The 11,064-nt window shown below is 34.3% G+C and overlaps 1 protein-coding gene across 4 annotated transcripts; it reads left to right on the top strand.

Annotated features, from left to right (window-relative positions):
* The first annotated feature begins 58 nt into the window (after positions 1-58).
* On the top strand, positions 59-10,016 carry LOC106175026 (serine--tRNA ligase, mitochondrial). Of its 4 annotated transcripts, XM_087005487.1 has the most exons (17): positions 79-113; positions 275-374; positions 534-905; positions 1,077-1,112; positions 1,327-1,404; positions 1,728-1,782; positions 1,974-2,046; positions 2,285-2,399; positions 2,615-2,662; positions 2,867-2,975; positions 5,573-5,618; positions 5,814-5,901; positions 6,569-6,681; positions 6,891-6,984; positions 7,253-7,345; positions 7,530-7,595; positions 8,008-10,016. In XM_087005487.1, the coding sequence occupies exons 1-17, from the start codon at positions 94-96 to the stop codon at positions 8,146-8,148; spliced, it is 1,647 nt and encodes a 548-aa protein (XP_086861613.1). In that variant the 5' UTR covers positions 79-93; the 3' UTR covers positions 8,149-10,016. The 4 variants fall into 4 exon arrangements, with proteins under 4 accessions (XP_086861614.1, XP_086861613.1, XP_086861615.1 ...); XM_087005488.1 differs by lacking the exon at positions 275-374 and having other exon boundaries at positions 59-167; XM_087005489.1 differs by lacking the exon at positions 275-374 and having other exon boundaries at positions 91-174.
* The last annotated feature ends 1,048 nt before the right edge of the window (positions 10,017-11,064 follow it).

Here is an 11,064-nt window from a genome sequence, read left to right as displayed (position 1 = left end):
AAATCAATTTGTTACGGTCTGAAAATGCTTTATTTCCGAAAAGGTTTGGCACGTATCTGCAGTCTTGCTCTTTAGTTTTAGGAGATTGAAATCATGCCGACTTTTCAAGACAGGTGAAAAAAATGACGTGACGAGACGATCGAGGGCGCAATTACTTGTTGATTCTTGTAAAAAGTACAAGCTTATTAAGTTTGAATGCTGGAAGGGTTTACATAACATGGTTGTTGAAACTTAAGGCATAAATTTCGTTCTTTTCTGCTCTTATGCGTTTAAGATTAGCCGATATCCTTCGATATCTTGACTGCGTGTTACATGTACTGATCTGGTTCACAGTCTGGCTCTTCACGTACAGTATTACTATTAAAAATAATTGCGTTAGTAACTTTGATTTTAAATATATTTAATCTAGTCTTGATAGTCATTGATTCTGTAGTGAGTAACTTAGTTTTTAGCAGGTACAGTTTGTATGTTATTACAGTACATTGGAGCTTCTTCTAACTTCCATAATGAATGAATATATTGTTTCTTTTCAGAGCAAACAGAAGATGATTTGTCAACCATTTGGACATCATTTTAGATGCAAACTATGGCAATCTCAAAGTCTGCTAAATCTTAGCCGCAGTTATGTCAGACACTTATCAACTCGGCAACATGGAATGATACCTCCTGGAACACAGTATCCTCTGTTTAACAGGACTAATTGCATTCACAGAAATGTACAGAATGGCACATTGCAAAATTCATTGAGGGGATTTTCAAACTCTGTATGCCTTTCCAAACCCACTTCCTTTCACATTAATCCCCCAGAATTAAACATTGAGTATTTATTAGACCCCTGCAACAAAGACATTATTCAGAAGAACATCATGAACAGAAAGGGTGAATCAGTTGATTTAGGACACTTGGTATGTTTTTCACATGATAATTAATATTGTAAGGAATTAAATGTAAAAGTTTAATCAAGTACTGATTTAGATGAGACATTTGTGAAAGAGTGTTACATTTTGTTTGTTATAATTTTTTAATTAACATTTTGTAACAAAGAATAGATAACAGATGTAACCATCTTCTTTCAGATCGAATTGAAGAGACAGTATGAAGCAGCCTCAAACGTAAGATTATATTTTAATGCCAGATGAACTTGTGTGACATTTTTAAGACTATTTTTAGCTTGTCTTATAGCAAGTGACTACTCAAAAATTATTGGTATCTTGTCCTTTTTAGTAGTCTTTGCTACGTTTTATTTTATAATTCAAATTTTTAGACAGAAAAGTGATGACTTAAAGTTGCTACTAGCTTTTAATGTATCACCCTGTTTCATTTTAGGATGTAGAAAAGAAGAACATCCTATCTAGTATAACTAAAGAAGCATCCTCTATACCCAATAATTCCCATCCAGACTCAGTGAGTTGAATTACCTTTCTGCCCAAAATTTAAAAGATATTTCTTTACAGCATTCATTGTTTGAGGGATAAACTTTTTAATGGATATAGTATAGATATGAATAACTTGAACTTATCAGACATGAGCTTTTTCCATGCACATGGAAATGCGAAATTCCACATCTTTAAATTCAAGTCTGATGGTTCCTGAGATTCGTCAAGATCTGCAATAAAATCTGGTTCAGAGTTTTGTTTTTAAACCTAGGCTCATGACTGACTTATAGATATCTAATTAAAACAGCCATTTCCCCATTTCTCATCTTATGATTTTCTTATCATCTATAGCCCATTGGTGACGAGGCTAAAGCAAGATTGGTTAAACTTTGTGGAGAGAAAAAAGGTATGTGCACTATATCCCAATTAATACATCCTTAAAGATAAAAAACATAAAGAAAAGTTTTTCAAAGAATTTTTAAAATTTTCGAATATAAACTGATTATTTAACAGGTTTACTTATATTCAAATTTCCAAACACTTCAAAAAAAAAATTTTTTTTGGTACATTGATATGTTTATCTCTTTCTTTTTGAAGAGTTCAATTTCAAATGCAAATCTCACATTGATTTATGCAGTGCAGAGTCTGGGTTGGATTTACTTAAAGTGCGGTATGTATTAGATAACTGAAAATTGAATTTGTATGATTGATATCAAAATTCTACAGTTTAGTTTTTTTTTTTTTTTGTGTATTCAGCTCTTAGCTATTATGTATTTTACAGCATGGTCATGTTATTTGCATTGCATCAGTACTCATATTTTCATATTTGCTAAGTGTTGTCATATAAACCCCATAGCTATATATAAAGTTACTTAAAGAGAATTACAACCCTTGGCTTATTTTGACAGCAATGTCGGACAAACCACAGGTAACAGGACTTACTACCTCAAAGGTGATGCGGCACAGATGCAGCAAGCACTGATAAAATACACTGTGCCAAAATTACTGAACAGACAAGATAAGGTAAATAGGATGCTATCTCGGAAGTTCAGAAGTCATCTAACTAATTTTATACCTTATTCCAGTAATTGTGTTATTAAAATAGTGTATTTTGAGTGTTGTATTTTTGTTTTCTTATATGGCATTAAGATGATATTAAAGAAATTTTCAAATTAAGTGTTAGTGTTGGGCACGTTTGACCACTTTTCTTATAAAGGGATGTTTTAATTTTTTTCTAGTCTTTTACACTGATATCTGTGCCTGACATGCTGCATCCAGACATAATTGTGAGTAAATACAAAGTTTTATTAGTATGTTTAAAGTAATTGAAAAAAGTGAATAAGTGATACTTCTATAATTTTACTTTATTAGAACCAGTTATTTGTTATGTATGTAAGTGTATGTTATTTATTTTAAAGCTGCTCTTCATTTTTTATATATTATTTTACTGTTTTTTAGTTTCTTTACATTGTCCTTACTCATTTCCACAGGAAGCATGTGGTTTTAAAACCACTGGAGACAGGACACAGGTATACACACTTGATCCAGAGAAACACGGACAGATCTGCCTATCTGGCACAGCAGAAATGGCATTAGGAGGTGAGACATTTTTGGCAGAGGCAATATCTTAGAAAATATAAATAAGGTAATGTGGCTAATGACTTTACGAAGTTTGTGTACAGGGACTTGCATTGTGTAGATTCAGGAAACAAGTTTATTATGACTCGTATCAAGATCATATTTACCCATAATTTTTAAGTGCTTTTATAAGGGATGGTTAATATTCAGGTAACACATTTGTTACAAGGACAATCTATGTTTGAATTCACTTTCTTGTTATTCCGAATTTACTTTTTATGTACAGACACAGATGTGTCTGTACATATTGCCATCACCTGCGTCTGTCGTCGCCGATGCCGATGCCGATGGCGATGCCGATGCCGATGCCGTCGCCGGCGCCGTGCACTTTCCTTGTAAACACGATAAGTGGAAGGCAGTTTCACTTTTTGGCTTAATATTTACAGAGCTGATGAATATTCATAAAACGCAGGTCAAGTTCGAAAATAAGCATGATCGGGCCATTTTAAGGGAAGTTATGCTGTTTTTTCACTTTTTTCAGCATATATGCAACCCTGTAAACACATTTTAAGGAAAACCGTTAGGCCTGTTGTCATGAAACTCACAGTAGTGGTCAATCTTACTAAAATGGAGGTTAAGTTCGAAAATCAGCATAATCGGGGCATTATTTTAGAAGTTATGCTGTTTTTTCACATTTCCTCAGATTCAACTCTTAGGCATGTTTACAGTCTCATTATTGAACTAATAAGATACGTAAAAGTGTTTGTTTGACATTTCCTGCATCTTTACAACATTGTTAGTTGATTTTGTAAAAATGATGGTAAACTTGTTATCGTGTATTGTGTAATAAAGTGTCAAAAATGGAAATAAACCCATATCATTGCAGTTTGTCAGATTTATTCATTCACTATGTTCAGAATCTCAGAATGGAGGAAATTAGACATTTAACACTATTCTATTGATATTTTCCCCATCTCATCAATTTTCTTAGTTGATCATATAAAAATTGCAGTAAACTGTTTATTTTATGTTAAAAAAAGTGTTAAAAATGGAAATAAACCCATGTCAGAACAGTGCTGTCTTGTTTCACATTTCCTCAGATTCAATTCTTAGGCATGTTAACAGTCTCATTATTTAACTAATAAGACATGTTAAAGTGTTTGGTTGACATTTCCTGTATCTTTACAACATTGTTAGTTGATTATGTAAAACTGATGGTAAACTTGTTATCATGTATTGTGTAATAAAGTTTCAAAAATGGAAATAAACTCATATCATTGCAGTTTGTCAGATGCAATCATTCACTATGTTTAGAATCTCAGAATGGAGGAAATTGGACATTTAACACTGTTGTATTTATATTTTTCCCCATCTCATCAATTTTCTTAGTTGATCATATAAAGATGGCAATAACCTGTTAATTTTGTTTTATGTTTAAAAAATTGTTAAAAATGAAAAAAAAAAACATTTCAGAACAGTGCTGTCTTGTTTACATTTTGGCATTTTCAAGTTGTGACTTTGAAGTTCCATATGGGCCTGAAGACCTTTGCTAGTCACATTTTCTGAATATCCATGATACTAATATTTTATTATTAAAATTGATGGTCATTATGCTGTTAAACATAATGTAATATTGCATCAAAATTTGAAAAAAAAAAAAATATTTTGGGCACTGCTCCCATGATGACCATTTAAGAAAAACCATGTCACTTACTGTTCTCAAACAGTACAGTAAATATGTACAGATGTGTCTGTACATATTGCCATCACCTGTATCTGCCGTCGCCGCCGTCACTGTCGCCGGCGCTGGCGCCGTGCACTTTCATTGTAAACATGATAAGTGGAAGGCAGTTTTACTTTTTGGCTGTATGTTTACAGAGCTGATGAATATTCATAAAACGCAGGTCAAGTTCGAAAATCAGCATGATCGGGCCATTTTAAGGGAAGTTATGCTGTTTTTTCACTTTTTTCAGCATATATGCAACCCTGTAAACACATTTTAAGGAAAACCGTTAGGCCTGTTGTCATGAAACTCACAGGAGTAATCAGTCTTATGAAAACGCAGGTCAAGTTCGAAAATCAGCATGATCGGGCCACTGTTTTAGTAGTTATGCTGTTTTTTCATTTTTCAGCATATATGCAACACTGTAAACACAATATAAGAAAAACAGATGGGCCAATTGTCATGAAACTCACAGGAGTGGTCATTCCTGCTAAAACGCAGGTTGAGTTCAAAAATCAGCTTAATCGGGCCATTATTTCAAAGAAATGCCGTTTTTTCACATTTCCTCAGATTCATTTCTTACGCATGTTAACAGTTTCATTATTTAATTAATAAGATACGTAAAAGTGTTTGTTTGGCATTTCCTGCATCTTTACAACATTATTAGTTGATTATGTAAAAATGATGGTAAACTTGTTATCGTGTATTGTGTAATAAAGTTGCAAAAAATGGAAATAAACTCATATCATTGCAGTTTGTCAAATTCAATCATTAAAATTTTGCATCAGAATTGACAGTAGCCTATTTTGTGCATAGTTATTTCCTGTTTTTGTCTGTACATTTGACAGCTTTGCTGCCTTGTTTACTGATGTTTTCAAAATGAATGTGATTTCAGGATTTTATGCTAACAGGGTATTAGACCTGGACCAGTTACCACAAAGGTAAGAGTGAATTCACTAACTACAGGTAGACTTTTTATCATCCCCGAAGGAAGAATTTCATATTGCATTACTAAAGTAAATCAATAGAAGTTCTATTTTGAAAGACTGGTATCTTGCTACAATACCACATTGGAATGTTACACCCACAAGGAGACGGAAAGATATATTGTGAGTTTTGGAAGTTGTTCCTTCTAGGGTTTGTGCAGTTAGTCGGTGCTACAGGGCAGAAACAAGTAACAGAGAGGAAGAAAAGGGGATTTACAGAGTACATCAGTTCACAAAGGTAATCATTGCTTTGTTGTGACATGTCCTAGGCATTATTTTCAGGAGCTGGATTCAGAGTCTTAATGTTAAATTAGGGGTGGTAACTGCACTGTGGCAGCTTCATTTATTCAATTATACTGGTTTTGGTTGAGGTCACCTCTTGGCTAGATTCAACCTGAACCTGTGATTATATGATCATTGGTAATGGGGGAGGTTTTAAGTTAATATTAAAATCATCCCAGTTGAGGGTGAACCTACCTGAGAGGTGACAGAAGCGAAGTCTATAACTTCTATATTACAAGATCACAATATTTTAGGATAATTTTAAAATATTTAAGACACATTGCTAACTTATTGATGAGCGATCTGGCTCATGCAGTGATCGTAAAGACCCTAGATAGCAGGGAGGTCAGCTCCCTTAAACAATTGACTGTACATGACTGGCACTTGGTCAATCAGTGAGCCTCAAAATCCGTGATCAAGTTACAGTGTTTCTGTTTTACTAAGAACATCCCCATTTCGTATAACTTGACAGTATGGTTCGACGTTGGCTCATTGTCTGCTTAAGGTGGGAGAATTTTGGACCTAGAAGTGCAAGATGTCTTTCTTGATATTTCATAAAAATTATAGGAACCTTTTTGATGTCCAGTAGAAGTGCAATTTGGACTGTGGAGTTGTAATTTCAGGTAGAGATGTTTGGAGTAACAGCAGATGAAACTGGAACAGAAAGTGAAGAATTGTTGAAAGAGTTTATAGAACTACAGGAAGATCTCTATGATGGACTTGGTCTGCATTTTAGGTAGTTGTTTCTCTGGTTCAGTAAGTTCAAGATATTGTTGTGTTGATGCTTAGTAGTCTAGCTGCATTTGATATAATGAAGTTTAGGGCAGATGACTGAAATATTTAGATCTGAGCTAGCACACACTCACATATGTATACACATACACGCAGAGGGAATATTAGGTTTATCAAGTATCAGGTAAAATTTTAAAATATCTTAATATACAGAATTCTAGACATGCCTACAGAAGAGCTTGGTGCTCCGGCCTACAGGAAGTATGATATGGAAGCCTGGATGCCAGAGAAGCAGTTCTGGGGAGAGGTGAGGGACACAGTGTGGTATATAAAGCTACAAACTGGAAAATGTACTTCACATTGTATTTAATTCACATGTATATATATTCCATTACAATAGGTTACCTTGAAAAAAATGCTGGAAGACAAAATTGAATCTTTTTATTTATTTATTCACTGGCAATTTTCAAAGTCCTCTTTCATAAAATTAGCTACAAGAATTCAGCAATTTGGATTAGAGGTAAAATATGTTAAAATTAGTTAATTGAAGAATTACATTTTTTGTCACATTATAGATTTCAAGTTCCTCCAACTGCACTGATTACCAGAGCCGACGGCTTCACATCAAGTACAGAGCAAGAGACGGTAGTGAGAAATTTGTGCACACTGTAAGTATGGGGCTTATTCAGAGATTTTACTCAAGTTCACTCTTCTCAATTCCTAGTTTCACAGTAGGTATGACCACATATTATGTGAAAAAAGTGTGTTGCTGTATGTTGCTGTACGTCACCGGTGAAACAAATTGTCTAGTTCATGTATTTTCTGTTTAGAATTTGTCATTTTTTCTTCTAGGTAAATGGAACTGCTTGTGCTGTGCCCAGACTTATTATGGCCATTGTTGAGAACAGTCAAAATGAGGTATATTCTTTAAAGCTATAGTATTTTAATCAGTATGAATGTTACTTGAAATAAATGCTATTGATGTAAGTGTCTTTTGTAGACAGTGAAACATTGGGGTGGTGATATGTTTTAGGCTGTTGTTGGAAGAACATGTCAGAGCACAGCTTAAGAAGTTCAATACTGTAATATTTTTTCTGTTTATGGAAGAAAATTATCTGTAACAAAAGTGTAAATGAATTGGATATTACCTGGTTGTGGTGCTATTGTTATGTGGTTAAAAAAATTAAAATAATGAAAATCCTGAAATCACTGAACTTCATTTTCTCTTTCACATAATATGATTACCGGTTTCAAAGGCAATGCTATTTCAGTGCTATTTTAGAGTTTATAAGTTGTACTGGTTGTGAGTTGAATTTTTATTTATTTCCAGGCTGGTACAATTAGCATACCTCAAGCTTTGCAAAAGTACATGTTTCCAAAAGGCAAGCAAATTATAGAGAAACCAGAAAAACCCTGGAAGACACAATATTATTACAAATTTAGTGATGAACAATTCAGACGTTTTAGATAGAAAATGCTGAGTATTGCATTTAACAAACCCTTTTTTTTAACTGGTGGAAGAAGTTCTTCAGTTCTTTAACCACTTGTATCTTTGATTGCATATTGGTTTTTGCTATTTTAAGATTACAAGGCAGACATTAATACATTGTCAAATTTTGTATATTTACAAAGTAATGCCTTAGTCTTTGTCAAACATGGAAAGCAACTTGATGAGAAATAGAGAAAATCTGTATGTTGAAAATGTCACCACTAGTCCAAGTTACACATCAACTTGGTCTTCCCCTCAACCAGTTTTAATAAAAAGAGTACTTATCCATCTGTAATCGTATCTGCTGGGTCAACTGGACAAAGTTCATATGCTGAAATCTTGGACTGGGTTCCCATCCCTAGATCGATCTAAGAGGATCAGTACATCTCCATGGGGTCCCTCACTAGATTGCTTTCAGCCCAAGCAGCTTAGACGTCTGGGATGCCCACTTAAGCTGCTAAACGATAGTTAATTACCCCTATCAGCCTCAACAGGCGTGACAGACATCTAAGCTGCCCAAGTTAATTGCAATTAAGTGAGAATCCCCTTGGAGATAGTTCGATCCAAAGTTAGTACGACAGTCTCTGGGAATGGTCTCTTAGTTCTGATATATTGGGTTGAATAATGGTTGCCTGTTCTATTGTTGTCATTTGCTGGTAAATCCATCTTTACCATATCTTTCTCTTGTCCAGTGACTACATTAAATTTACCTAATGACACCACAGTTTTGTTTATTGTTAGGTATTTGTTTTTTGAGCTGTTTGGATTTTCAGTTGGGCTCATGCAGTGATTATGATGGGGACAGTGGCAATACATGTAACTGCTCATATGTTTCCTGACCTTGCCCTTTTTGACATGATCCCACATTTCTCTGAGCTTGTAAAAATCTTCATGTATAGGAAAGTTTTTCTTTTTGGTGCATGTTCTCTAGTTTGCTTTAGAGATTTGTTTCTTTCTGCAATATTTTCGTGTTTTGTTCTACAGATCTGCTGACTAACCTTCATATTTTGTGTTCTCCTCCATTTTGTTGAAAGTGTGCAGGGCTAGACGTTAAGAGTGCGTCCATGAGAAAACCAGAAAGTCAGAAAGTGGCAAGGTGAACAGATTTTAATAATTTTTGCTGTGGTAAACCATCAATATGAAAGATATTGGCACCCACTGGCTTTCTTATAGCCATTGTCAGTTGTGTACTTATTTTAACAGCTTCTTCTTCTTCTGACTCACTGGCATCCTCACTAATTGATCTTTATTTGTCTTTTAAGCTGTCTCTGTCAGTCTTTCTATTTGCCGCTGTATAGCACCTTGTTTCTCTTGGTGAATATTTTTTTCATTTTCTGGGATCTTTCCTTTTAATAGTTACAATTAAACGGTTGGTCACTCCACCAGTTATCAGCGAGTGATGCTGGTGTCAGTGAACAACACTACTGCCTTCTTCAGTTCAAAATTAAAAGGTTGTCTGTATTCAATTTTTATCCAATATTTATAACAATTTGCCAGTCAAAATATCAATTTTTCATGTGTAGCTTTTTTACTTTCCGCTGAGAAACTCTGGAAAATATCTCTCACACACACCTAATGAATGCCAACACATCTTTTACTTTTGACTTCATTCAAGTAAGTGTAAATAGAATACTTCCAGAGTCACTCAGCTTTGAACCCAAATAAATCTTATCATAGCATGGTTTAATTGCCTGTTGTTGCTTTAAAAGGCTGTGAAGACAATTTTAGGTTTTAAACTCAACATGTTTTACCTTTTTTAAATAAGGTTAATTATTATTAATAATGAAAATAAAAGGTGCATTCCTAAATGAATATTTGAAATTTGAAGTAAATAAAGCTTGAATAATGGGTCTTTTTTTGTTAATCAGAAGTCCTAACTATACTATTGCATAGAATAGCCAGTGTAGTATGGTTTTATCGCCTTTTGTTGCTTCAAAAGTTTCTTTATTACTGACAAGTAACACAGGGTGCTTCTGAACATTGTTCTCCTGGGCAAATAGGGATTTGACATCCCATCTGCTAAAAACATGTCAGCGACATTGGCAGATATTGTGTGAATTGTATAGCCAGTGTAATATGGTTTAATCGTCTTTTGTTGCTTCAAAGGTTTCTTTATTACTGACAAGTAACACAAGGTGCTTTTGAACATTGTTCTCCTGGACAAATAGGGATATGACATCCCATCTGCTTAAAACATGTCAGCGACATTGGCAGATATTGTTTGCATAGAATAGCCAGTGTAATATGGTTTAATCGCCTTTTCTTGCTTCAAAAGTTTCTTTATTACTGACAAGTAACACAAGGTGCTTTTGAACATTGTTCTCCTGGACAAATAGGGATTTGACATCCCATCTTCTTAAAACATGTCAGCGACATTGGCAGATATTGTTTGCATAGAATAGCCAGTGTAATATGGTTTAATCGCCTTTTCTTGCTTCAAAAGTTTCTTTATTACTGACAAGTAACACAAGTAGCTTTTGAACATTGTTCTCCTGGACAAATAGGGATATGATATCCCATCTGCTTAAAACATGTCAGCGACATTGGCAGATATTGTTTGCATAGAATAGCCAGTGTAGTATGGTTTCATTGCCTTTTGTTGCTTCAAAATGTTTCTTTATTACTGACAAGTAACACAGGGACAAATAGGAATATTTTGTCACCTCTGCTAAAAACATGTCAGCAACATTGGCAGATATTGTTTGCATAGAATAGCCAGTGTAGTATGGTTTAATCGCCTTTTCTTCCTTCAAAAGTTTCTTTACTCTTGAGGAGCACAGGGTGCTTTTGAACACTGTTCTCCTGGACAAATAGGAATATGACATCCGATCTGCTAAAAACATGTCAGTGACATTAGCAGATATTGTTTGCATAGAATAGCCAGTGTAGTACGGTTTA

Source organism: Lingula anatina, chromosome 2, assembly GCF_051362555.1.
Source record: "Lingula anatina isolate TDL-2025a chromosome 2, LinAna3.0, whole genome shotgun sequence".
In the NCBI taxonomy this organism is placed as follows: Eukaryota; Metazoa; Brachiopoda; class Lingulata; order Lingulida; family Lingulidae; genus Lingula; species Lingula anatina.
The sequence above is the reverse complement of the archived record's forward strand: the minus strand, read 5'-3'. Positions and strand labels throughout refer to the sequence as shown.

What these genes read in the sequence shown, in the direction of transcription:
- LOC106175026 (XM_087005487.1), top strand. Translation starts at nt 94, where the DNA reads ATGCCGACTTTTCAAGACAG. An exon ending in TGCTGCATCCAGACATAATT is followed by an intron (nt 2,663 to 2,866) that starts GTGAGTAAATAC and finishes TCATTTCCACAG; the next exon opens with GAAGCATGTGGTTTTAAAAC. An exon ending in AGCAGAAATGGCATTAGGAG is followed by an intron (nt 2,976 to 5,572) that starts GTGAGACATTTT and finishes ATGTGATTTCAG; the next exon opens with GATTTTATGCTAACAGGGTA.